Here is a 27,536-nt window from a genome sequence, read left to right on the forward strand (position 1 = left end):
CCACCAGCTCCACCTGAAGCACCTCCTGAGCTGATATTCTTTGAGAGCCAAACGTTTCAATCCTCCCCACGTTGTAGATGTGACACTTGGGGACACGGTTTAGTGCTGGGCTCAGTGATCTTTCCCAGCCTTAATGATTCCACAATCCCAACACACAGCTGTCACATTCCTGTGTCCCCCAGCCCCACTGCCACCTCCTGCACAGGCCAGGCCAGGGCTGGGCACAACCCAAAGCACGATTTGTCACTGTGGGACCAGCAGGGCCACCGTGCCTGCAGAGAGGAGCACTTTGATGGACGAACACCCGGACAGACTGGCGGCTTTGCCTGGGGAGCCTGACTCAGGCAGGGCCCTCATTTATCCGGCTGTGAATCCAGATGAGCCACACCAACGCCAGGGAGAGAGACACAGCCTATGGCACTTTCCTTTTTTTGAATTGGCGCAAGAATCTGACCCCAATTCCTGAAATTCGTCTTCCAAGAGAAAAGCTCTAGAGAGCTTCCACACTTCTGGCTTGTGAGCACCAGCTGGTGAATCCAGGGTGGGGTTTTTTGTCCATCTCTCAGTTATTCATGAAATCTGTCATAGCAAGATCTGGTGATGTGACCATGACAATGCTGCAAACCTTACAGACAGGGGGACAGGACAGGACAGAACAGGACAGGACAGAACAGAACAGAATAAATGCTTTCATTTGGAAGAGCCCTACCACAATCATCTGGTCCCACTGTCTGACCAATGGAGGGCTGACAAAACATTAAGGGCATTGTCCAAATGCCTTTTAAACCCTGACAGGTTTGAGGCATTGACCACCTCTCCAAGAAGCCTGCTCCGGGAGATGCTTCCATAGACAAAAGTCTAAACCTGCCTCAGTGCAGCTTTGAACCGTTCTGGCAGCTCTGACCCGGTGCTGCCCCCCGGGACCCCCCCGGGCTCCGGGCTCCTGCACCAGCACAGAAGGGGTTAACCGCAGGACAGAGCTGTTTGCCTGGAAAATATTGGCTTACCAGCGCCGGGAGAGGGAGAATCTCAGAGGAGAGAGACTTTTTTAAAGATAAACACCCAAAGCCTTCCGGAGCCGCCCAGGACCCTCCAGCACCCGCAGGCTCCGGGGGGCTCCGGGGTGGTGTCCGCAGATATGAGGGCGCATCAGCCGAAAGAGTTAATCGGGCTGGGCAGGGAATGTGTGAAGGCAACATGTGACTGCAGGTGGGGCAGGGCGGAGGGATGAATCACTCTTTTCCTTTTCCTCTTTTCACTTCTTGCTGTTACCTGTCCGGCACCGGCAGTGCGCGCTGGCAGCAGCCCCGAGCCGCGCAGCTCCAGGGCGATGCACAGCAGGCTGAAGAACAGAGTTCGCCGCCGAGCAACCCCCGGGCTGAGCCGCTCCTCCGGGAGCGAGAACCAGGGACGGCACCTCGGCCGAGAAATCCTGCTCTTCGCTGCCCTTCATTGAGCCGCTTTGCTCTTTGTTTCTTTCCGACCTTTTTATTTCACCCGGTGTTAGCGTTGTCTTGGGAGAGCGGAGGATGAGGAGAGAGCGGAGCCGGGGGTGAAGGACCTTGCTGGCGGTGTGGGCACACCTGGGGCTGTCTGCCCCGTCCCTGCTGTGGGAAACTCCGCGTTTTCCTTGCCTGGAGCCCTCTCGCCGCGTGGAGCCGGGAGCAAGGCAGAAACCAAACCCTCCTCCCCGGCAGGAAGAGCTCCGGCGCGGCAGGAGCCGTTGGAAAAGGGAGCGGTGCCTTTCCCGAGCCCCACGTCGAGCCGGGGAGGGTGAAGCAAACTGTGTGTTTAGAGACTGGAGAATAATTAATTCCTTATTTATTGCCGACATCCGGCGCTCGCTGGGGGCACAGAGCTCCCCCGGGAGAGGGGACCGGAGCGCGGGGTCACCATGGCTTTCTCCCAGGTGCAGTGCCTGGACGACAGCCACGTCAACTGGAGGTCCAGCGAGTCCAAGCCCGAGTTCTTCTACAGCGAGGAGCAACGCCTGGCCCTGGAGGCTCTGGCCTCCCGTGGCCCCGACGCCTTCTATGAAGTCCTAAAGAGGGAGAACATCAGGGACTTCCTGTCGGAGCTGGAGCTGAAGAAGATCCTGGACACGCTGGAGGCGTACGACCCCGGCTCCGAGTACATCCCGCGGCACGGCAGCAGCGCCGGGGACAGCGAGGGCGATCGGAACAGCCAAGGGGACGAGCAGGACATGGCACCCTCCCTGGAGTACTGGCCGCAGAGGTCTGACCGCTCCATCCCGCAGCTGGACCTGGGCTGGCCCGAGACCATCGCCTACCGCGGGGTCACCCGGGCCACCGTCTACATGCAGCCACCCATCGAGGGCCAGGCGCACATCAAGGAGGTGGTGAGGAAGATGATCTGCCAGGCTCAGAAGGTGAGGTGCGGCGGGGGGACGGGGCAGGAATGGCCTCAGGGCGTCCTGCTGAAAGTCCTGCTCAGCCAGGCAATCCCTGTCCTGCGGGAAGCTCTGCCCAAGCAGAGGCAAGCGTGCAGATTTTTTCATGTAACCAATATCTGGGGACTGGGTTTTGCTGAAGATGCTGTTAGCCTGGTTCAGCACTCCCTGGGTGCTGCACAAGCCTTCCCAATATCCACACAGCAGCAGCATCAATCCCAGGGTACCTGCAGGGCTCTGGGTAAAGCTGCTGGAGAGAAAAATGGGTCGAGCTGTTCTGCAGCTGTGAGCCCATGGTCCCAGCCATGCCACGGTCCTTATTCCCAGTGTGACAGCATGTGACAGTGTGCAGGAACCTGGGATCACGTTCTGGCTTCAGGCCCTGCGTCCACCAGCTCTCCAGCACGACTTGGGGTCATGGTCCAGCCTCAGTCCTTGCGTCCACCATCTGTCCAGTCCATGTCCCTGGGACCAGCACAGCCCTGGGGCAAAGTAGTCAAAGCTTGGGGTGTGGCACTGATGCACACGAGGGTCAAGTTTGGCCTGAGATGACTGCTGTGCTCCAAGCTGGCTCATTCTGGCTTTCAGAGAAAAAAGGATGAGCTGGTGAGCAGGACAAGGCTGGGCAGATGCTGAAGGGATTTGGGTTGAGACTTGTCCTCCCTGTGGCACCAAACCAAGGAGCAGGGAGTGGGGATGCATGAGCCATCACCCATGGGCAGGAGGACCGGGGAAGGAGGGAGAATGGTGGCACGTGTTGAAGGTCAACAGTGGTGGGCAGAGGCTGCTGGTGTTTCCCAGTGACCCAGTCTCAGCTGGGAAGTGCAGGAGGGGTTGGTACCTGCCAATTTCTCAGTGCTTTGAAGCTCTTTGAGTTCTGTGTGTCCAATATCATGAGAGCTCCAAGGAAGGAGCTTCCCAATCCAGAGGATGTTCCATCAGGAAAACAGGGAGACCCTGCCAGGGTAGCTGTGGAGCAGAGGGGACAGGCTGGGGTGCATCAGGTCCACCTGGCTCTTCCGGAGATAGTGCTGGAGTTTGCAGATCTTGGTAGGAGAGAAGAAAACCTGTGACATGGAGAGCTTCCTCAGGACCAGCTCAGGCAGAAAAATGCATCTTCCAAAACATCCAAGCTGGCTCATGGGAATGGCTGATGGGGTGTTTGGGCTGCCCTGCTGTGGTCAGGAGCCATCTCTGGCCACTGTCACCTCACAAAAGTCGAGGTGACTTATCCTCACCCGCGACATTTTCCACGCCAAAGTGCAGCGAGGGCAAAGGGAAGGGAGACTTGTCATCCCATGGGACAGAGGGTGGGAGAACTCTCCCACAACAAATAATGTCTCATCTTCGGGTCTTTCCGGCTGCCTCTGACTCGGGCTTGCAGTTCCCGCCTGGCTTTGCCGACTCACCGCTTCCCACCTGCCCCACAAACGGCACCTCCTGAGTCATCGCACACCCTGTGCTGCTGCTGCGAGAGCTGGGGCTGAGTCAGGCACCGGCACATCCCCACCTCCCCTGGGAGCCTCTCCAGGACACAGGGATGTGCCCGTGGTTGATGTTGCTGTGCTCATCACCGGTACTTGATGCCCCCTGAGCAGGGCTGGGCTCTGTCTCCTCGTCCAGACAGTCCCTGATTGTGGGATGAGACATGGTGACACCACTGGTGACATGCTTGGAGTTTATGGCACCTCGGGAAATGTAGAGATGGGGGAGTGCTTCATCCTGCAGGGGCTGGGGGTGGCAGGAGTTACAGGGTCTGGAAAGTGGGGTTCTTCCTTGGCGTCCCACCTCGTATTTGAGGATGGCAGTCCTGCAGCTGAGCCTGCTGTCACACGGTGGAGCTCAGGTGACAATTTGTGGGTGTTCCTAAGGGTGGGGACACTGGGGTAGACCACCCTGCTGATTTCTGCCAGGGCTCAAAGTCTTCACAGCAGCTCAGAGGTGAAAGGGTTTGGCTGAGGAAGCTGAGAGTGGACAAAGGGACAGTCCTGCTGCCACCATCAGATGTAACATACACCGGCCATGTGCTTCCTCCTCCATGGGGAGATCCCTGCAGAACTGTCCCATCTCACCAGGCAGTAGAAATGCTCCCCATCCACGTGCAAAAGAGTGCAGGCTTAGGAGAGGTTGTCAATTCCCTGCCAGAGGATGACCCTTGCTCCAGCACTGTCCCAGACGCTCGCCCTGACACGCTCCCAGTGCCACCCCCCAAACCCCGCCGTGTGTCACTGTCCCATGGCCAGGAGAGCAAAGTCCTCTGCTGTTGTCCCAGGAAAGTTCAGAGCCCGTGAGAGCACTGCCGGTGCTGGGGAGGTCACGGAGGCAGAGCTGGGGTGAGGAAGCCGAGGGATGTGAGCTGCTCTGGGGGTGCAGAGGAACCCCAGTGCTGGCAGGAATGAGCCAAACGCTGCTGAGTTCAGAGCTTCAAACCCAGTTGTTCCAGAGAGGGAGATGCAAATGATCCTTTCCTCCTTCTGGGAATGAATGGGAGAAAGGAGATGCAGGATCCACATCCCTGCTCTCCCTGAAAATCCCATCTTTGTGGCCAACAACCAGAGGTGGTCAGGGCTGTGGGGCACCAGCAGCTTCACCAGACTGAGCCACGGCACAGCCATCTCTTCCTTGCTGTGGATCCCTCAGGCTGCAAAGTTCACAGGATGGACATCAGGAAAATTTCTCCATGGAAAAGGGTGGTCAGGCACTGAAAGGGCTGCCCAGGGAGGTGGTAGAGTCCCCATCCCTGGAGGTGTCCAAAGATGACTGGATGAGGCACTCAGTGCTCTGGGCTGGGTGACAGGTGGTGGTGGGTCCAAGGTTGGACATGACAATCTTGGAGGTCTTTTTCAACCTTAACGATTCTATGACAGGAAGATCTCTCTCCTCTTCTTCTCTTGGCTCTCTCTGACCAGAAACCAGAGCGTGAAAACATTGACCTTGGCCCAAAGCCACTGCAGAGAGCAGTGACTCTGACCTCCTCTCTGCACTTGAGGTTCCAGGCTGGGATTGTGGTGATATAATTACCTTGAGCAACTTCCAGCCAAGGTTGGGAGGCCCTATTAATTACTGTTTACAAAACCTTCTGCCGTTCCTGGATGAAAGGGTCGACAGGGTAGAGCAATTATTAATGTTACTTGTCCCACCTCTCCTCCATCCCAACACGCTTCCTCTAATTGTGCCTTGGTGCCTGCCTAATTTATTAAATGCCCACGTGGTGCGCCCCAAAAGTCATTATCTGATGATTCACAGTGAGACAATAAAGAGCTGCAACTTCCTCTATAAAACATGATCCTGCAGTTTATGTGCTCATCAAAGCCGTTCCAAAAAATCCCAACAGCATTTGCCCAGTGTCCAGGGGGATACAGTGCTCACTGCTCCTCAGGGATTTGGGACCCATCTGCACATCTGCTGGATCCAATGGATCCTGGCAAGAAAAGCTTCACCTGCGTGGGCACTGGGAGCCTCCAGCTGTAGATTTAGGGCTGATTTCCTCTGCAGCCTCCAGGAGAATGGCAAAAGGGATGGCAAAGCTTCCTGGGATGATGCAGCAGCAAAAGGGCTTCAGAAAGGGTGATGTCCCCAGCACCAAGCACTGCCCTGGCAGAGGTGACAGGGACAAGCTGGCTTCTCACAGCTGGATGGCACCGTTTGCTCCGGACAATCCCATTCCCCAAGCTGGGAGGCAAAGAGCACACAGGATTTCACTGCTCTGCAGCAGACAGACCTCCAATCTTTGCAGATGATCCCTGTGCCAGGGTTTGTTATCCCAGGGTTCAAGCACAGGCAGATTTCACCCAGACAAGGACAGTCACCACATCGGGAGTGCTGCCAGCATCATCCTCTCTCTCCCACCCTGCCTCATGCCAGGGCAGTGTTGGCACACTGGTGTGAGATCCTGGTGACAAACCAGGGCCAAGCCTGTCCTGCAGGTGAGACACAGCAGGGAGGGAAGCAGGAGATGAGCAGTGACAGGGTGCACAGCTGAGCAGGAGGAATTGGGCTGAAACCATGGGTGAGTGGGTGCAAGCTGGCCTCCTTCCCTGTGCCCGAGCTGGCCACCTTGGGCCACTGCCTGCAGTGCTCTCGTGGGAGGTGGGACAGTGCCCTGCTAACAGCCCTGAAAAACTCCTGCACACTTTCAGAGCCATAGGTGTGAGCCAAGGCCTTGGGAATTCTGGGACTGCAATGGGAAAATCCTCTTTTCCCTCCAAAATGAACATCAACGCCATTCTCATCCACATTTTACAAGTCCTCAGCTTTTCCTGGGGAAAATGCAGCTCAGGGGCAAAGTGACAGGAGCACAGAGCATTGTCAAAGACAGAAGCAAACCATCTGCCACCACACTATCTGTCACCAAACCCACATTCCCAAACCAGCCACACACCATCCCACCACAGGTGCCCCTTACCCAGGACTCATGGAAGGCAGCTCAGCTCCTCCCCAGTTTCTTGCTGGACACGGCAAATCCAAGCCCAGAGCTCTGAGAGTAGCTTTGAGTCCATCCCACTTCACATCCATGCAAAGCCAGTTCCTGGTTTCCTGCCTCAATTTCCTCACCACGACAATGAGGACAAGCAAACACTCAAGTGGATTTTGGGAGTGAGGATTTAGCCTTTCACAGCAAAGCCTGGTGAGAGGCTCTTGGAGGATAAATGGGAATTCAGTAAAAATTGAGTGGCAGAGCCATAAAGTCCTCCCTCACCTGGCTCACTGGTACCTCCAAAAAATCCTGTGTGGCCAGGGCTGGAGATGCTAGGGTGGCATTGGGGACAGCAGGGCTGGGGCTCCCCACAGCCTCGCTCTTCCCCCCATTGCCTGCAGAAAAGGAAGGGAAGAGCCAGCAGTGTCATAACAATCCTCTGCTTAATTAAAGCTCTCCACGTCCTGTGGCACAAAACTAATTAAAAGGCAGCTCAATGCCTTGAGAGCTCCGGACTGGACGTGTCTGAGTGTGCAAGCACCCAGCACTATTCCAATTCCTTCCTTCCTGAGGGAGGGAGGAGCATCCTGGGGTCTCACCATGCTGATGTCCTCCCTGGCTCAGCCACCTGCCACAGCCAGCAGGGCCCTTCTGGAAGAGCAAATGGCCAAGGGCCACCATGTGCCCCCAGCCCAGGGCACCTTCCAGGAACAGCCACAGGGATGGGAGCACCATGGTTTCCAACCATGGGACGATGACAAACCTCTTCCCTGGGATGAGGAGAGGCAGGAATCCCTGTGGAGCTGCCCCAGGATGCTGATCTGGGCTGCAGGCAGCTGCCTCCAGCCCCTTTGCCTGCCACATCTCACGAGCTGCCTCTCACCACCACGGGCAGCACCAATTCCACAAAATCAAAATCCATGGGCACAGAGCGACTTTTGGTGCTCAGGTAGACAATGCAGTGAAATTCCCAGCACAGCCCAGACCCATTTTCCTATCACCCATGGGACTCGCCCTGTCTGTGGCTGGGAGGGCAGCAAACGCCCTGGGTACAAAGGCAGCTCCAGCTTGTGGATATTGGTGACGCTGCCGTGTGACAAACACAGCTGTCACTGCTTGGGGCGCTGGCACCGCCATCCCGGTTCTGCTACTTCCACACAGCCTGGGAGGAAGGAGGGATGCAGTGCAGTGAGTTCAAGACAGATGGACACACTGTTTAATAGCTGGGCTCAATGATCCTACAGGTCCTTTCCAGCCTTAATAATTTTGTAATCCTTGTGCATCATAGGCCTCTCCTTCTGCTGCTCCCTGCAATGCCAATAGCAAAGGGACACCAAACTTCTCAGCCAGAAACTGGACTCTGAAATTTGTGGAGCTTGTTAAAGGCAGGAACATTAGATTCTCCCTCAGCAGCCAGTTTTTCATGAGTGTATTATGCTATGGGTCACCACTGAAATTGTTAGGGTTGTAAAAAACATTTCAGACCATCAAGTCCAACCATTAACGCAGCACTGCCAGGGCCATCACTAAACCATGTCCCCAAGTGCCACATCTACCTGTCCTTTGGAGACCAAACCTTCTGCAGTGACAGCACAGGAATGGGACTGGGAGCTCCTTCTTTCCACCCTCAGTCTGGCTGGAGCTGGGGGCAACCCTGGGATCCCCCACCCCAAATTCCATCCTCCTCCAGGGAGCACTTTGCTCTGGCTCTCACTAAACAATCACCCACTGTACCTTGGCTTGTCCCCAGCCATGCTACCCAGACTCATCTCTCCTCTCCCCTCTCCAGGTCATTGCTGTGGTCATGGACATGTTCACTGATGTGGACATCTTCAAGGACCTCCTGGATGCTGGCTTCAAGAGGAAAGTGGGAGTCTACATCATTCTGGACGAGACCAACGTGAAGCACTTCCTTCAGATGTGTGAGCGAGCCCACATGCACGCTGGACACTTGAAGGTAAGGATGACCAGAGGGTCTGGAGCCAAGGAACCTCCTCCAGTGCAGGGAGATAATCAGAGTTACCAGCTCTGCTCCCTCCTGTCTTGGGTAATTGCAACCACCAGTGCTAGAAGGGTTTAGTCCATTTTTCCTGTAGCCAAAGCTGGAGGTGATGCCCAAATTCAGAAGTAGCAGGATGGAGGGGAATGGGTGAGAGGCAGGAATGTGGATTTCCACCCAGCAAAGCTGGATGCAGAAAGCCCAGGGGGCTGCTGGTACCCAACCAGTGCTGGGACTGGGACAGAGGAGAGTTTGAGGTGTGCAATCCCACAAGGGTGGGCACAGCAGAGCCCAAGGCAAATCTGCGAGCTCAGCCCCTCCCAGGGAACAAGCTGGCAGGAGGGAAGGAGCAGCAGATGCTGTGCCAGGCTCAGATCTATGCCATACCCAGCTCCCTGCCTGCTGCTGCCCCAGGGGCAGGACCAGCAGCAGCAACCACCAGCTGGTTCTCGCGCTTTCAGGCTCTCCCGCAAGTCAGAGGCTGGAATTAAAAAACTTGATTTTCCCCTTTTCCGGAGCCTCCGCCCCAGCACAGGGCCGGGAGCGGAGCAGGGAGGCTCCCACACTGCCTGCAGCCCTGGCAGCTGCCAAGGATGCCCTCACTGCTCCCGTCCATGCTGGGCAGCACACGCTGGAGGGACTGATCTGCCCTCACATGCTGTGTTCTCCAGCCCTGGATGCACATGGAATCACTCCTGTGCAAGAATTCCATGTAAAATCAGGGAAGGAAAAGCACAAGGGGGATGCCTGGCAGTGCAGGAGTCTGCTGGATGGAGCTTAGAGAAACCTGGTCTAGTTTAAAGTGTTCCTGCCTGTGGCAGGGGGTTGGAATGAGATCTAAGGTCCCTTCCAACCCAAGCCATTCTGGGATTCTAAGATTCCCCTAAGAGTCCCTGTGTGAGCAGGGGGTGCAGAGAAAATCCCCTGTCATGGTGCTTATGTAAAGGCAGAGCGTAGGACAGGGGCTGATTTCAGCCTCAGGAGCAGCAGCCAGAGCAGGGACCCTCACTGCAACCACAATACAGCCCCAGGCTCTCCCCTAGGCACAGCACTGTTATCACCAGCATTGGCTGCAAACCCGCCAGAGCAGCCCCACAGCCTCGCTCAGGGCTTGCAGACCCCTTCTCCTGGCCACCATCCCTCGGCCTCGCCTGTTGCTTGGCAGAAAAGCCATGGTGCTGCTCCTGACGTCAGCATGCCGCACGCCCGCTGCCAAATGCCTGCCGGGAAGGCCCTGCCTGGGCAAGCTCCCCAAATTTGCTTACAGTGGGGGCCAACCCCTGGCTGAGCAGGAACACACAGCAGTCACGACACCCTCACACCTGGCTGCCATGAGGTGGGCAAAGAGGGGCTCAGGGACCCCCATGCCTGGCCGAGCCTCACGCCTTCCCCAGCTGCCATGCCCGCCAGCCTGGCTTAATTGCTGCTCCCAACAATTAAAGCAAACACAGCCGAGCTTTTACCTGCGTCCAAACTCCCTGGAGAGCCTGGGATCCCGCAGGCTGCTGCTGCTTCAAGACCAGAAAAGCCAGAGCTGACGCACTCCGGTGTTTTCCTGCATTAGCAGCCCGGTGGCAGGACTGGAAAAGCAGGAGAACATCTGCAGAGCTCGGCAAATGTCTAGAAGTTGGGATTTGCCACATATTGCGGCCAATTCGCTGGCACGGGATGCAGGAGGAGGTGAGGAAAGTAGGGCAGAGTCTGGGAGCTGCTTCGTAAGGCAGGAGATGTTAACGAAACGTCCCTCGTTATCTCGGTGCCTTTGTTGGCAATTAGCAACCGGCTTGGGCAAGGAAGGCGCTGCGTTGAGCAAGGGCTGCCGGGGCAGTGATTCACCCAGCCTGGCTCCTCGGCCGTCCCGCTGCCTCGGCAGGGTTTAAATAAGCAGATCTTACTTAGAGCAATGATACACCAAGAGGAAAAGGGACTGGGAAAGGGAGTGTTGTTCCTGGAGAATAACTCACAGCTGCTCAGGGAGTTTGGGCAAAGAGGGAGATCGACATCCAGGCTGGTGATGGGCAGAGGGCAAAGCTTTGGGTGTCACTGCTCTCTCAGCAGCCCTGTATGTAGGGATAACATGGGACAGGGATGGGGATTGCCATCCCAGCCTGCTAGCCAGCCAGCTCCCAGCAAGCCCAGTGCTGCCCACTGACAGGAATTGGGATGTTCAGCACCCCACCAGCCACAGCAGGCAAAAAGGAAAACGCTACGGGAAAAGTCAAATTCACAAAAAAAACCAACCCAAACCTCCATTCAGAGTGTGGAACTTCCCTAGAAACACAGTCAGGAAAGCCTTTGCTTTCAAATTATCTGCACCGAATCCTCCTGCCAGGCATAGGGGAGCAGGGAGCAGGGCTGTGCCCAGTCATGGTCACCAGGGAGGGAGGGGAGCCCAGGGAAGCAGAGGAGGAAGGCTGGAGGAGGGGAAGACAAATGGTTTTGAAGCTTTTCTTTAAAAAACTGAAACAAAATACACAGAAAAATAGCCACAGAGGGCATGACCCAGTGATGACACAGAGACTTTAGCAACAGCATTACCAGCATCCCAGCAGGAACAGGAGGAATGCAGGTGCTTTCACAAGAAAATATTTTCTCCCCACCCGAAAGGAGCATTTTTGCCCTGGAAGATGCTATCTGCTCTGCTATGGAATGTGCCAGAGCCCTCCATGGAGACACTGGAGCCGGGAGCCAGACTGGAGATGAAAAAAAAATTAAAAAATTCACAGAGGCAGGGCTGTCCCTCCATCTCTGAGTTCCCTGGAATTCTGTTTCATTCTGCAGGGACCTGCTCCCACATCACCAGGTTTCATTTCCTGAGGGTAAAAAGATTTCCCACTGCCTGATTTCCCACCAACCCCTAAAAGCAGGACTAGATACCCAAATTTAGGACTGCAGCAAAAGGGGAGAGTGGTGGAGGACAAACCCACTGCCAGCAGGACCACATAGGCTGTCCTAGGGTCACCACCTCCCCTTAAAACCCCCTGCACCTCTCCCACTGGGAGCAGGTGTGGAACCTCCCCTCCCATGGTGGCATTTGCATAGATTGCAGGATCTGGGGAGCATTTGGCAGCACCATCACACAGCCCTCGCCCACAGACACAGGCAGCACCGAGTTCAAGAGATGGCAAACACAGCCTGGCACATGGGCAAAGCAGGAAACTCTCCAAGCAGAGTTTGTGGTTCACTGCGTGGCCTTGGGCAAGTTATTTTATCTCCCCATCGCTGTGGCCTCCTCCGAGCTGGCCATGAAGGGAATTCCCACTCCTTGGAGGGGCTGTGGAGCTTCCAGAGGGGCGTTTTTGGAGGGGTGGATGATGTTCTCACACCAGCTCTTCACCCCTGCTGACTCCTCTGGCTTTGCTTTGCAGAACCTGCGCGTCCGCAGCACCGGAGGGACAGAGTTTTTCACACGTTCAGCCACCAAGTTCAAGGGGGCTTTGGCCCAGAAGTTCATGTTTGTGGATGGGGATCGAGCCATGTGTGGATCCTACAGGTAAATCAGTGGAATCTCCTCTTGCCCACTCCATGGAGGTGTTGGTCAAAGAATTGATGTGAACCCAACATGGTCCAAGGCTTGGTCCCCATCCAGCTTGGCCCCAGCATGTGCCAGACTTGCTCCTCTCCTCCTAAACTGGGAGATGATTCTCCAAGGAGATTTGGAGTGGGGCCCAAGGGGTTCCCACCCTTCTCAGAGGTGGTGGGACACACCAAGAGTTTCTGTGCTGATGAGCACAAGGAAGGACCAAAGCACCAAAACACAGGCAATCCCAACTCTCACATCAACCTCAGCTTTTCCAGTCAGTTTCCTACGCAAAGTATTTTTCAGTTTGTTTGAAGGAAAACTTTCTTTGGTAGAAACAGACCAGCCCTGGTCAGGTTTCAGATCTAAAAGACAAGTTTTATAAACATGGAGTTGAAGCATTTTCTCCTTTCTGGCCATAACAAGTAACACATACACTTATGACTCACTTTTCTTAACTAACCCAAACTGAAAAGGGAAAAGCAGCCAAGCCCAAAGTGAAAAACTAACTGGCTCAAAATAAAATATAAAAATATGAAAAAATAAAAGATTTTTACTTCAAGTACCGCCATGCTCAAGACTTCAACCCTTCACTCTAATTTGGGATGAGAGCTATTTCATCAATCCCATTATTATTATTATTACAGCGAGGTCACATCCCTGCTGGCACCATCAGTTCCCCAGGGAAGGCCAGGGCTGGGGAGAGGTGTGTTATTTACCAGCGAGTGCTCAGAGAGTCTCCAATGTGTTTCTTTTCCAGCTTCACCTGGTCCGCAGCGAGGACAGACCGAAATGTCATCACAGTCCTCTCGGGCCAGGTGGTGGAAGCATTTGACAAGCAGTTCCAGGAGCTCTACCTCATGTCCAAGGGGGTGAGCCTCAAGTCCATCTCCGTGGGCGAAGAGCCCGAACCCGAGCCCGTAACGCTGCCCTCCGTGGTGCCAGTGACCCCTGCCAACGCCGTGGTGAAGAAGCTGATAAACCCCAAATATGCCCTGGTGAAGGCCAAGAGCGCCGACCAGATCAGCAAGACCTCATCTGAGAACCAGGACAAAAACCAGAAGACAGACAACAAAGCCAAAGCTCCTCCCGAGGGCCAGGGGGGTGACCGGCACGGTGACATGGCAGACCTGTCCCTGCTCATCCACCCTGGCCTCCTGAACCTGGAGAAAGCCAACATGTTTGACTACCTGCCCACCTGGGTGGAGCCCGACCCTGAGCCTGGGAGTGAAGTCTTGGGCTACATCAACATCATCGACCCCAAGGTCAAGAACGTGAAGCTCTCGCAGATGAACCGCATCAAAGTCTGTGATGTCTCCCAGGCCAGCGCCCAGCACCGGCAGATGCTGAAGAACAGGGAGATGGAGGCCAGGAGGAACTCAGACCAGGAGCCACCTCTGCTGTCCCCCAGCCAAAGACAGATCCCACAGCCCCCCGTGGAAGCTCCTGCAGCCCCCACTACCAACCCCATTGAAAGTATGAGCTGGACAACAAGGCAAGTGGGGACATTTGCCACTTCACCGCTGAGCCACCACTTGAAGCCACAGGAGGAGGCATTGCAGGATGTCAAGCCTCCGGTTCCAAAGCCAAGGACTGTCCCTGTTGGTGTCCTCAAGACCAAAGTCATCACAACCTGTGACAGTGGCACTGCCCTGGAGGGTGACACACAGCCACCACTGGCCGACCACACGGGCATGAAGCAAGACCGGGAGGAGAAACCCAACAGAGCCTCGATGGAAACCTGCCATGTCCAGCCAGACCGGCCAGTGGCAGCTCCACAGGAGGACAAAAGGCCTCCCTGTGCCCACAACGGGCTGGGAGAAGAGGAGGAGGAGGAGGAAGAGGAGTACATCACCCTCAGTGACCAGGAGAGCTACTCCAGCAGCTCTGCTGACCACAGCTACCGCCGCTCCAACGCCTCCTCCATCTCAGATGAGTACTTTGAGGTGAGGGATCGCTACGGACCCCTCCGGAGAACCAACTCGGATGTCACCCACAACGGGGAGATCATTCCCATGCAGAGGAAGCTCAGTGATCCTCATATCAGCAGGGGCACCTTCATCAGCCCCCTGGGCAGCCTCCCATCCCTGAAGCACATCCGCATGGAGGACATGACCAAGAGGAGGATCAATGCCGTGGAGATCAGGCGCATGCTGCCCTGCACCATCCTGGACGGCAACAGCTCCTACCCCAGCAGTGCCACCCAGGTAGGACTTTTTGCTACAACCTGATGTTTCTCCACCCTACAAAGGTTGCAAACCAGGAGGTGACCCAGCCAGCTCAGCTGAGGTGTGATGTCATCCTGTGTTTTGGTGTCATCCTGACCTTTGGTGTTGTCCTGGATGCTGAGATCAGATTTCCCATATAGGAGAATAACACCCTGCACATGGCCATGGTCACCTGAGAGGTGGTGGCCATGCCACAGCTCTTGGTGACCAGCAATGGGGATGGCTGTTAAAGGGGAGGGTTTTGGTAATTAAAGATTATCCCACAGCACTGGGCTGGGGATGGAGCCCAGCAGCTCCTGGCACAGCTGTACAGATGTGCTGGGACTCGCTGAGCTCCATCCACAGCCCATCAGCAGTGCCATCACACCCAGCCAGGGACAGACTGTGCGTGCAGGCGTGTCCTTCTCAGGCTTGTTTTCCAGCGCCTTGCCAGGGTGATTAGCATCAAAGGGAAAGCGCTGGACACATAATTAGACAGAGCAAGACAGCGGAGGAACAGGGACAGCAACCCCCGTGGGCGAGTGCCACCGTCAGCAGCTTTGTGGCTGATCCACGAGTGACGCCAGACTTTGTCACCGCACAGGGCCAGCACCCTGCTGCAATTCCATGGGGTGCATGCCAGAATCCCACTGCTGGCTGGGAGCACAGGGCCACACCAGCATCCCCACCACAGCTAGAGCACCGTCCCATCCAGGCAGGGGTGATGGCACCCTGATCCCCCTATTTCCACCCGAGCGCTGCAACCTCTTGCACCTCTGCCAAGTATTTTGGTTTCTCAAGGCTCCCCGCCCGCTGTTTTTGGGGCATTCAAACCCCCAGGGCTAAACCAGCAGCTGAAATCACTGAAACTGCCTGAGGCTACCCCGGCTGAACATCTAATCTGTATTTACAGGGAATTAAATTTACTATCCCAGAGTCCACTTGCTTCTCCCTTCCCAGCCAGGGACAGGGAGCTCAGAGCTTTAATCCTCACACATCAAATACCCCCCAGCCCTGCAGGGCAAGGAGCACCGAGCTCTTTGATGCTCTGTGACCCAGGTCCCAGGTGCCACCTTGCTGGGGATGGCTGGGTACGCTGGTGTTGCTGCAGTAACTTGTTCTGGCCCTTTGATGAGAGGCAGATAATTAGCACAGCATCAGGGTTAGGAAAGCCAGCACTCAGCTGGTGGAGAGGTGCAGGGAAGAGTTTCTCCCATGTGTAAAAATAATAAAATGAAGCAGGCCTTGGTTAATTCAAGAAAAGTCAAATCTGACGGGAATCACCATCAATTCCCCCAAATAATTTTTTTTTTTCGGGGTCCACATTTCTGAAGTGCTGGCCCACTGCCCAGTGTAGCCCAAAACACAGCTGGAGTCTCTCTCAGGGCAAACATTGTGTTTTCCATCTCACGGAAACCAATTTCTCTCTGGAAATCACCTTCCCTAAATACACAACCCCATTCACCCCTGGATGCACAGCAGGCTCAAGGAGAGCACCAGGGACACCTCTCCTGTCCCTGTCCCACCTCAGAGCCCCAGGTCTGTGCAGAGCAGGGGTTTCCAGACAAGCCCCCCTCCCACTCACCCCTTAGTGACAGGGAAAATCCCCACCCCAGCAGCTCCACGGCCACAGGGGGGCCTTACCTGGGTACAGGACCCTGCTGATCATCCCTGGCATGATGATGAGGAACATGGGCAGCATCTTCAGGTAGCTGGCCAGGATGGAGCCAGCCCTGGCATGGCTCAGGTTTTTAGCAGAGAGCGACCGCTGGACAATGACCTGTGAAGAGCCAGGCAGGAGGGCTGAGCAGCACCAACATCTGTTCCACATCAGCCTTTTCCTTGCCAGACTGCATCCCAAATGCAGTGTACCTGTACACTGTACCCAACCCACAGTGGGGTTTTTCTCCAGACCAGTAACGGGCTGGGGTTACACCAAAGCACCAAAAAAGCCCAGTGCAACCACAGCAGCACATCTTCCTGCCAGGATCAACCATTCCCCACCACCATCCTCCCCTCTCTTGCCCCTTCTACCCAATCTCCTCCCCAAAGAGTGCCCACAATGCCACAGTCCAGCCTTGTCCTCCCACAGCTCCACTCAAACCATCACACCTCAAACCTCTGGCCAAGCCGTGTCCATCCACAACACAGCCAACCCTGGGGTTTTGAGGCAAACCCTCTTAAACAGGCAACATCTACAGGAATTCAGATTAAAAAGAGCTCAGAGTCTCTCCCAGGGCTTCCAGAAAAGTGCTCAGCACCCAGCAGGATTCAGGCACTCCTGAGCAAGCACTGGCTCGTTCTGCTGGTGGGCAGGAGAGACAGGGTGCCACTTCCTGGGGTGGGATACTTGGGAAAGCCATGGTTGAACTTCTTCCCAAGAGGCAGAGCATGTCTGAACCCCCAGGACCCGCCACCCAGCTCAGGTACCTCTCCTTTTCTGAGGGAGAAAAGCTAAATCATCCTTAATCCTTCTCACCTGAAGCCATCTCAGACCCTAATACTGATTTTAAGCAGCTAATCAAATCAATCTCAGACTAAGTGAGCTAAACTGCTTTAACACAACCTTCCTGGTCAAAGCAGGAGGTGTCAGCTCCAGAGCCAGAGAGGCCTCTGGGACATTGGGACTGCCTGAATGCCGAGCTGATGGCAGCAGCAGCACGGTGAGGGTCACAGCAGAGGCAGGGCAGGCTGGCACAGCCAGCTCTGCAGCCTCCTGGCCCCAGCCCCTCCTGCCATCAGCACCTTGGCTCAGCAGATCCCACCTCCCCTGGTACCTGTGCACAGTGCAATCGCACCTCCAGATCACGGCACAGGCACACCCAAAGAGGAGATAAACATCTGGTGACCACAGCTGTGTGTTACGGCCTTACCCAGTCCAGAATGAAGATTACTGGGGCTCAGACCCGATCCAAATGTGTGTCTCAACCCAGCTAATAAGAGCCACCCCCGCAGTGGTGTCACACACAGCTCACTGTTGGCTCCTGATCCCACCTCCTCCCCCAACCCTGCATCCTTTCATCTGATCCTAGCAGTCACCTAATCCCACAAACTGGGTCTGGATGACTGAATGCTCTTTGGGGCTGACATGAGGGCTTGGATGATTCAAGTGGGTGTTCAGGCTGCTGCTGGAGAGAAGGTGTTGAGATGTCTTGCTCTGGATTTCCAAGCAGGAAGGGCTTGCCTCAAGACAGCCTCCAGACTGCCAGGGCTTCTTGGGAAGTGGCTGCTGAGCTGCTGGGAGTGCCAGTGTTTGGTACCAGAGTCAGAAATCAGAGGAGCAGCCATGGTTAAGGCTTGAGGCAGCTTTGAGCTGCCACTGAATTTGAGCAAGGGACAGAGGGATTTGTCCATGAGGACCAAGTCCCTGCCACAGGTGGGTGAGAGGTGTCCTTGCAGGGAGCAGCATCCTTCCAACAGCCAGAGCTCACCTCTCCCTCTGTTCTTTCCCAAACAGGGAACGCACATCTACCGCTACAGGCCCAGGACCCCCGCGGGCAGAGAGCAGGGCAAGGAGGTCTCCTGCTCCCCGACGCACGAGAAACCCCTCGGGGCCACCAAGTACAGAGGGGACGGAGCAGAACCCAAAAAGACCATTGCAGGCAGCCAGCCCTACTGGCAGAGCAAAGCCTTCAGCCCCAGCAAGCCCACAGCACACGGCCACCTGACCCCAAACAAGCCCAGAGCGCCAGGCAAACCCTTCACCTCCCTGCCTGAGAGCCAGAAGCCAGCCGAGGAGATGAGGACACCCCTGGGCATCCCGCTCTCCAAACTATCCCAGTCCAAGCACCTCAAGAACAAGGTTGCAGGAGCCTCGGGTGCTTCTGTGGACTCCAAAAAGCAGCCCCCTGAGACCACCAGCCAGAAGGACCAGTAGGTGCTGGTGACAGTGGCCTCGCAGAGCTGGTGGAGCCCAGGGGCAGGGGGTTCTTGTTTACATTTACCTGGTCAGTGCACCAGTACCACATGGCCATGATGGACAGCCCAACGGTCATCCCGGTCCAGGGCAGATCTCCAGAGACGGGGTCTCGGAAGAGGTGCATGGCATCCGCTCTGGGCAGGTGGCAGGTGGTGTTGGGAACAATCTTGGATGGCACAGCCTTTAAATAGGCCTCTTCCAGGTTGGAGTAACCTCCAATCTCGTTAAAAGCTGGAAAGATCATTGGGGGAGTTGGTTAGAGTGGAGCAAAACCCAGCGGTCTGTGGGGTCAGCTGGCAAAACGCTCGCCAGCCCCTTAACCCAGAATGCTGCCTGGAAAGGCAGGGATCGTCCATGACCGTGTTTTCTCCTAGTTATTTAAGAGACTTCTGTTACCATTTTGCACAGCAGGTCCCACTGCAGTCTGCCCTCCCTTCGGAGGGTGAGCCGTGTCCTGGGACAAAGACTCTTCAAGGGACCCACCTCTTTTAACCTTGTACTGTAAAAGCTACCTGTTCATTAAAGCTCCCTGCTCCCACAGCAGGAGAACCTCACCTAAGACTATTAAAATGCAAGATCAGGTAGCCTTGGACTCGATAAGCTGCAGCTCAAGGTGCCTTGGCACAAATGTCCAGACAAACATTTTCTACCCACCCTTGAGCATTTCCCCAGCACCCCTATGTGCCTCTATCCTGAAACCTCCAGCAACCAGTAAAAGAAAAATAAGAAAAGAAGACCCTTTTCACTGCATGTTTCCTAGGAAATGGGATCCAAAGTCTGAGCCTGAGCCCCAACAAGGAGTATGTGCCACAAACAAGCCCTTGCAAGAGAACCCCTGAGCCCTTGGCAGCTGCCCTGTTCTCCTGTGGCAGCACTGCCAGCCAGCCTTGTGCTCTGCCCTGGCCCCCCACTGCCTCCCTGCTCCTGGGGGGCACAGGATGAACCCTCCCTGCAGCTCCCCTGCTATCTCCAACAGGAGAATTTTGGAGCCAGAGGCATCACTTTTTGGAGTGATGCACCCACCCTGCTCCCCCCGCACCCCATGGCCACCCACGCAGCAGCCTGGGGGGATGAGCAGGGAGGGGCATTGGCACCCCCAAACCCACAGCAGCTGCTGATGCCTGGGAGAGGAGAGGAGGCTCCAGAGGCCTCACAGGGGGGAGAGTCAAACAAAACCCATGAGCATCCCTTGGTGGATTTCCCCACATCTGTCATTTTTTCCCCCATTTCTGTTTCATCCCTTCCATCCCTGCAGTCCAGACCCTCAGCTCAGCCCCTTCCAGCCCAGCAGTGTGAGGTGGGAATGTACTCCTGAGCAGCCTCCCTCCCACAGGACTGTGCCCACGGGTGCTGCTGTCTTTACACCAAAAGCATTTCAGATTTCAGGCACTGGGAACACCAAGTTCCAGCTGGAGCAAATCCCAATTTCCAAGCATTCATCCTCTCCCATTGTCCCCTCCTGCCTGAGAACAGCCCTCTCCCTGCAGCCCTTCTATTTCCATCACCAACCTACAGCCCTGTCCTCATCCCAGAGCATCCCCCTGACCTGAGGCTTTTGGGGAGCCAGCAAAGGGGCATCACCCCCCACATCCCCCCTGCAATCCATCCTCCCCTGTTTCACACAGAGTCAGCATTCATGATCTCCTGCTCTTGAGCAAGAATCCCTGGCCTCTCTCCAGCGCTTGGTTTATCCAGGCGCCGGCTACTCCCAAGCTTTGCATGGGCGTTGGGCACCAACAAAGGCTCTCCAGAGGCAGAGGCCGAGTGCTGAAAGCAGAGATTTGTGCCTGGGGGTGCAGACCTGCTCCCTTCCCAAAGCTGCTCGCCAGCAGGTCATGGCACACACACCTGCCGAGGAGGAAGAGCAGGGAAAAATCCTCCAGGCAGCAGGAGCTCAGCTGGCAGATGCTGGGATGCAGTCCATGGACTCTGCTGGGATTAAATCCCCGTGGCTAATGGCAGGTGGGGGTGGGATGGAAGTCTGGCTCATCCGTGATGCCAGAGCTGAGCAGAGCCATCACCAAGATCTCTGTTTGGCAAAGTGATTTTAAACTGCCAGAGGGCAGGGTTAGATGGGATATTGGAAGAAATCCTTCCCTGGGAGGGTGGGGAGGCTCTGGCACAGGGTGCCCAGAGAAGCTGTGGCTGCCCCTGGATCCCTGGAAGTGTCCAAGGCCAGGCTGGACAGGGCTTGGAGCAACCTGGGATAGTGGAAGGTGTCCCTGCCCATGGCAGGGGCTGGAAAGAGAGGATCTTTAAATTTCCTTCCAAATCAATCCATTCTGGGACTCTACTGAGAGTGTCCTTTATTAGCTGACAGGAGCTGGAGCAAACCGAGCACCCTAGGGCACACCCACCTCCAGGTCCTGAGGTCTCCTGAGACCTGAGGAAAAACCTGTGCAACCAGCAGCTTGTCTTCTGGCTGCCCTGGATCATCCCCTCTGCCAGGCACCCTCAGCTCCCTGCAAACACCGTGCCACGTTTGCAGGCAGCAAAGCCAAAACAAACTGGGCTCTGCAGCTGCCCGAGGGGATTTTCCAGGCTTTGCCTACCTGCCCTCCTCCTCTGGCTCCTCTGCACAGCTGCACCCGGCAGAGACAAGCCTCAGAGAGCCCCAAGGACAGCTCCAGACAACGATTCCCAACATCCAGGCATTGTGTCTCACACAGGCTGCGGCCACTGCTCTGATCTGCCCCAACAGGCAAAGTCCTCCTCTGCCTGGAGCAGCTCTGTGCTGCTGCTGGGGTGGTTCAGTGTTGTTGTCCCTTCTCCACAAAGTCTCTGTCCTTTCATCTGACTTCTGTAAATATGCCTTGCTGCATCCAGGGCTCTGCTTTGGCACAGGACCAGGCTGGGGCTGCTCCCACCTCCACAGCTCTGGGTCAGAGCCTTTCCTGCCTACCTGCCGAAGCAGCCTGCCCCAGGAGATGGTGGAAATCACCTCAGGAGTGCCTCTAGAAATCATCCTCTGTAGTTAAACACCTGCCTTTGAAGCTGTGACCTGACTTTTTGCTTCCTGCTCCTGAGGGCCAAGAGCCCGGATGGCAGAGCCAGGCTGATGAAAGCTCCCAGCCTCCCAAGGATGCTCTGAGGCTGAAAATGAGGAGACACAACAGTGCTGAGGGTTCAGGAAGGGCTGGGCATGAACCACCCTCGCTCCAACCCAGAGCAGGACCATGATCCCCATCCCACCCCTGCAGCAGTGCCTTGTTCCAGCACCACCTTCTGCCAGACACGTCCCTGGGCTCTGGGAATCCTGCCTGGAGACCCCACCAAAACACCTGGAGCAGAGCTGGGAATTCTGCTTTGCTGTCAAATCCTTGATCAGAGTGAGACACAAACATGAGGAGCAGTGGTGTCCACAGGAATGTCACCAGGGCAGGGGACAGCCTCAGGTGGAGCAGCACCAGGGGCATGGCACCTGCACCACCTTCATGGCACCTGCCCTGGTGGAATGGCACACAGGACAAGCACAGTGGTGGAGGGGACACATGGGGACCACAGATTTTATGAAGCTGATTGCCACAGATCGGAGTCCTGCTGGGCATCTTGGCCACCAGATTACTCAGGCTGAATATTTATTTCCAAGACCACCCAGCTGGGCAAAGAGGGTCCCCCTGGATGGATCTGTGCCACCCCACCTCTTACCTTTCACTGCCAGCATGGTGGCTCCCACCACCATAATGACTGTCTGCAGTGCATCCGTGTAGATGACAGCCGCCAGCCCCCCTGCACAGGAGGAAGACACAGTGTTGGAAGTGCTGCTGGATTCAGGCTTGGAGCAGTCAGAAAACCCCAATAAAACTGCCATGCTTGCAGGGACATTCCTGTCACCACCTGTCCTGCTGACTGTGGTAGGGGAGCTCCAGTGGGAAGGGGGAGCAGCTCCTCGGTGGGTTTGGTGCCATGGGGGGACAGCAGCCTCAAAGCAGGGTAGGAGAGCACAGCTGAGAGCCACAGGGGCTGCAGCCTCAGCAGGGGCTGGGAAGGGGAGCCAAGGGGTGGCTGGAGAGGAGAGATGCAACCCTCCATGCAAGCAGGAGGACACAGCCACCCCCAGCTCTTTGGGTGCCCCAGCAGCAGATCACATCCAGGACATGGATCTCACCTTCATCCCACCTCTCCCAAAATCCCAGTCTCCCCTCAGTACACCCCTCAGCTCTCTTCCCAACCCTACAGTTTTATTTTACCAGCACCTGGTGCTTAGCAGGGTCCCCCTTGGCCATCCAGTGTTTGTCCCCATCCATCCCAAGCCCTCCCTCCAGACCTGCTGCAAACCCCAGACCTGCATACCCAGCCAGAATCAATCACTCAGCACATGAGCAAAAGCATTAAAAAGTAGCAGAATTTTTAAAAAATGGGCCAAAAATTGAAGCAGTTTCAAGCCCAGTCACTGAATCACATCCTGAGAAGTCAGGGCTGCACATCCCCAGCCATGCCTGGGATTTGCAGGGATGTTTTCGGGATCAGGGTGATGCAATGATCACACCTGGCTGAGCTCACGAGGTGCCTCACATCACAACAAGCCTTGTGGGCAGGAAAAACCCGAGATGGGATTTGCTTGAAACCAAAGTCTTGCAAAATCCACCCTGTTGTGGATCCACTTCCAACTGTTTCCCATTTGGATGGCCAGGATGAGATAACGAGGGGGAATTCACTGCAGGGTGTCTCCAGTGGCACTACCAGGGGAGGGAATGTCCCAGCCAAAATAATAACCCAAAGGGCTGGCAGGGATTCACTGTCCCATGGTCTGAGAGAGGGGCTGGGAGCCAGGAACCCACAGCTGCCAATCCCTCATCACCTCTGGATCTCAGAACCACCATATGGGTTGACCCTGTAAAAAAAGAGCAGTTCCCACAAGAGGGAAGGGCAGCCAAGAAATATTCCTGAAAGTTTTGTGAAGGGAGGGCAAGAGGCTGCACTGAGGGCAGGGCAAGAGGGAGGGCAAGGAGCTGGGTCAATGGCTCTCAGGTTGGAGATTCCACAATAATAATCCTATAATAGGAGAAGCCCTGACTATTGCTGGTACAAATAGGAACATATACAGGAAAGGGCTTAAGCAGTGGTGGAGGAGGAGTTATTACAAATGAAAAGGTGTAATGACAAAGGAGAGGTCGTGGGTTGAGTCATCACTGAGCTGCTGCTCCAGAAAGCTGCTCAGATCCTGGCAGGATGGGGCAGGACATGAACCCCACTGATATAAACCCCTAAAAACCTTCCAGAAGTGAAAAATCACAATAATTAAATAAAAGCAGAAGGGTAAGTGGTGTGCAAGAAGAAAAATGGAGGCCAGCAGATTCTGAGCTACCCACCTGCAATGGTGTAGAGCCCTGTGACCACCAGCATGAGGACAGTAGACAGGTAAAGGTCCCAGCCCAGGCACACTTGCACGAAGAGAGCTCCTGTGTACAGGTCTATCTGTGTGGGGAAAAGGAAACGTGGAAGCTGGGAGAGGTGACAGGTGACATCCAGCAGCCAGGGCTGCTGTAAGGGTGACACAGCAGGGACACAGCCAGCTCTGTGGGTACCTTGAGGACCTGGAAATCTGGGGTGGTTTGGGTTGGAAAGGACAGTCAGGATCATCCCATTCCAGCTCCTGCCATGGGCAGAGACACCTTCCACTATCCCAGGTTGCTCTAAGCCCTGTCCAACCTGGCCAGGAACACTCCCAGGGATCCAGGGGCAGCCACAGCTTCTCTGGGCAACCTATGCCTGTGCCTTCCCACCCTCACAGGGAAGAATTTTATTCCTTGTATCCAATCTAAATCTCTCCTCTTTTACTTTAAAACCATTCCCTTGTCCTATCACCATTTGCCAATGTAAAAAGTCACTCTCCCTCTTTTTTAGAAGCCCTTCAGGTACTGGAAAGCCACATTCAGATCTCCATGGAGCCTTCTCTGACATCCCATGGCACATGCCAGGAGGACACTCCTGCAGCCCAGGGTCCCAGGGGGTGGCTGTGCCACAGACCACCTGCCCTCAGCCCCAGGGAGCAGAGCAGGGACCCTCAGCTGTCATTGTCCCCTCCTGGGGGTGGTCACAGTCTTGTGGAAATGAGATCTAGTGCAGAGCTCAGAGCTGAGGCACCTCCTTCAACAGAAGCAGCGATGCCATGGGAGGACAGGACCAGGCTCAGTGACAGTGGCAGTGCCACCACCATGTCTCCACCCGCAGCTGAGCTCAGCCATCTCCAGCGCTCAGCTGGGGCATCTTCACAAAACCCTTGTTTGGAGAAGGGAATGAGGCCAGAAGGGGCAGGAAGAGGCAAGAAGAGCTGACTCCACACCCTGGCCCAGGGCTGTGACGAGTTCCCACAGCCAAGAGAGCAGCTCTGATTTGACATCTCCTCACACACCTCCCAGCAACCATCCCCCAGCAGCACGGCTGCCTTGCCCCGTCATGTGGGAGCAGTCGCTTGGGATTAGGAAGGTGTTGGGCAGCTTTATTTCCCATATCACCCCTCCTTGCCCCAGCTCTGCCCTTCCTCCTCCTGCTCTGCTCCAGCATATTCCCACATGGAGCTGGGGATCAGCACTGGATGATGGAGAGGGGCCAGGCAGGATCATGCAATGGCAGGGCAGAGGTGGGAGCTGCCCAGGAGGGTTTGTCAGCCCAAAACCCAGAGCTGAACACAAATCCAGCTTCAGCACACGTGAGCCCACAATGTCAGACACAACCTGGGTTAAATCAAATCGAACTAGCCAGGAAAGCACTTACACCATGATCTTGAGGATCCTAATTCAGGGCCTGTTCCATGCATCTGGACCAGGCTTCACACCACAGTCATGCCTGGCATTCCCAAGGGAGGTACTACATGTCCTCAGCTGCACTTAGCATTGGCCATGTGTCTGGGAGAGTCCTCATCAACACCAAGAAGGAATTCAGCCCTGGAATGACCTCTTGAAGAGGAGCCAACTCATGGGCAACCATGCCATGACCTCCACCAGTGGTTCCTCCCACTACAAACACAGTCCAACCCCAGCTGCATACCCCTGAGCAGCCCCACAAGAGGACAACTGAACACCTCACACAGCATAAGCTTCAGTGACAAGGCAGAAAAGCCCCAACCAAAGGGCCCTCAGCCACCTCCTCCCATCACAACCCGAAGTGGGAACCCAAAATATTCTAAGCCTTCCTAGCACAGTGCCAGCCAAGCATCCTTGGTGTTTTCCAGAGCTCCTCACGTCCCTCAGAGGGATCCATCACTCGTCATGTCAGCATCAGCCAGGAAGATTTCTCCCCACCATGATTTTCTCCCCCTTCCCCACAGCCCAGCTGGAAGGTTCAGCCTGGACAAGATATTTCATCATTGCTTCTCCTGGCTTTCTCAATGCTTAATCATTTTTGCAGTCGTCTGCAAATGAGTCGAAGCCTTTGCTATGAGGAAGCAGAGGTATCTCCACCTCCCTTCCTGGTAATTCTGCAAGGGTGGGAAAAAATAAAAGCACATGTGACCAAGGCATTAATAAGACATCCCAAATACAAAAACAAGCTAATTAAAACCAGGCATGACCTATTCATAAAATAAGTCCTTTCAACCTTAAGAGGAGAGGAGAAGCCTTTGAAGTCAGGCTTCACAATCCAGAGATCCCTGCCTCAACCAGTGACCTCACTTGGAAACTTGTTCTTACCCAACTGTCGCTAAAGCCTTCCCAATAAAAGCTGGCTTTGGAGCCAGCTTGGGATTAACAATTGGTGAAGCCAGAACCTCGGTAGAACGAGTTACCCAGGGTACAGAGGAGTCTCCAGGGGCTCTTTGCCAAGCCTAGGACGCCTGTGCAACTCCTCACATGTTCTTGGCTGGGTGGGACACCATCTCCCAGCAGGATTTTGGGCTGCCCTGCTGCACCCTTCCGTGAAATGTGGGAGGTTGGGGTCCACCAGTAGGAGATTTCCAGGAGAGGAGGGTCTGTCATCCCCCCTGCTAAACAAAAAGAGCTGAGGGAGAAGCACTGATGCAGTGTCTCAGCGTGGGAGAACGTGGAGTAAAAATCCATCCATAAACACAACGTCTGTAGGGAGAGGAGGCAGGAAAAGCCCGGATAATCCTGGGTTTTGAGGCAGCCCCCAGCAAGGACCAAAGGAACCCCTGAGGACACAGCCCTGCCTAATTGCTCCGAGTTTCACACCTCCCTCCCACACTCCCCATTGCGGCCACCAGCAGCGATGGGGACATCGGGCCAGTTTGGCAACACCCCGCGTGTCTGCAGACACTCATCCCAACCCACTGCTGGAAACAGCCATTGTCTCTAGGATTTACTGTGAATGGAGCCAGATGCCAAGATAATCCCCTTATTAGCCTGATTTCTCTTCTGCTGCATCCTGCCTGACTCAGAGATCAGAGAAAGCTCAGCAGACCAAAGAAATGACAGCACTGGCTGAGGAAAGGCTCAGGAAGAGGAGTCTGGGAGTTTCCAAGGAGCTCCAAACACAAGGCTGTGTGGAGAAGGGCCTGGAGAGCTGCAAAGGTTCCCATGGGAGCAGGCACTGCGCAGGGGTCACCTGCAGGGTCCTCTGGTGTTAGGCAAGAGGTGACACCAAACCACCTCCTGAGCCAAGAAAGAGCTTGTAGGACATCCATCCCTTCTGGGAAAAGCCATGGAGAGGCTGGAAACCAAGGGGAGCAAGAATGTCCCCATGGGTTAGTAGGACATCATTTGTTAAGAGAAGAGGGAACAGGGGTGGATGCCTAGCAAGAGAATGAAGGACAACATCAAGCTACCAGTGAGCTCCTTCTTCAAATTCAGACCAGCAAGAACAAATTATCCCAGCAGAAATCCTATCCCAGCTTCATTTCCTTTTAAATGCCAGGAAGGATCTGTGTGAATCCCACAGGTCACAGAACCAGAGACCACAGACACACATGCTCCAGCATGTCCCTCGAGCTCCTCCTGGGTCTTTGCTGGGAACAGGAGAGAGCTGTGACAGGAGGGGAGTGAGTGACAACAGTTCACTGGATATCAGGATAATCAGAGAATAATCCACGTGTCACTGTCCAAACTTGCAAACTAAACTCGTGCCCCAAAAGCTACCAAGACAATTTCAGGCACAATGCTGTAGGATT

General features: G+C 55.3%; 2 protein-coding genes across 2 annotated transcripts in view; one reads left to right on the forward strand and one right to left on the reverse strand.

Moving 5' to 3' along the window:
• SLC5A10 (solute carrier family 5 member 10) overlaps nt 1-27,536 on the reverse strand; it is a 38,070-nt gene that overhangs the window by 6,013 nt on the left and 4,521 nt on the right. The window contains exons 6-9 of the mRNA XM_085074386.1: nt 23,785-23,890; nt 22,121-22,201; nt 18,498-18,703; nt 16,198-16,333 (exon numbers count right to left, since the gene is read on the reverse strand). Coding sequence (XP_084930512.1) covers nt 16,198-16,333; nt 18,498-18,703; nt 22,121-22,201; nt 23,785-23,890 — 529 coding nt within the window. The remainder of the gene's footprint in view (nt 1-16,197; nt 16,334-18,497; nt 18,704-22,120; nt 22,202-23,784; nt 23,891-27,536) is intronic.
• SACK1G (scaffolding CK1 anchoring protein G) lies at nt 1,066-19,206 on the forward strand. Its single transcript, XM_085074385.1, has 5 exons — nt 1,066-2,389; nt 8,617-8,784; nt 12,195-12,319; nt 13,107-14,553; nt 18,011-19,206. The coding sequence occupies exons 1-5, from the start codon at nt 1,895-1,897 to the stop codon at nt 18,428-18,430; spliced, it is 2,655 nt and encodes an 884-aa protein (XP_084930511.1). The 5' UTR covers nt 1,066-1,894; the 3' UTR covers nt 18,431-19,206.

This window comes from Lichenostomus cassidix, chromosome 14 (assembly GCF_008360975.1).
Source record: "Lichenostomus cassidix isolate B80296 chromosome 14, HeHo_3.0, whole genome shotgun sequence".
NCBI classification, from domain to species: Eukaryota; Metazoa; Chordata; class Aves; order Passeriformes; family Meliphagidae; genus Lichenostomus; species Lichenostomus cassidix.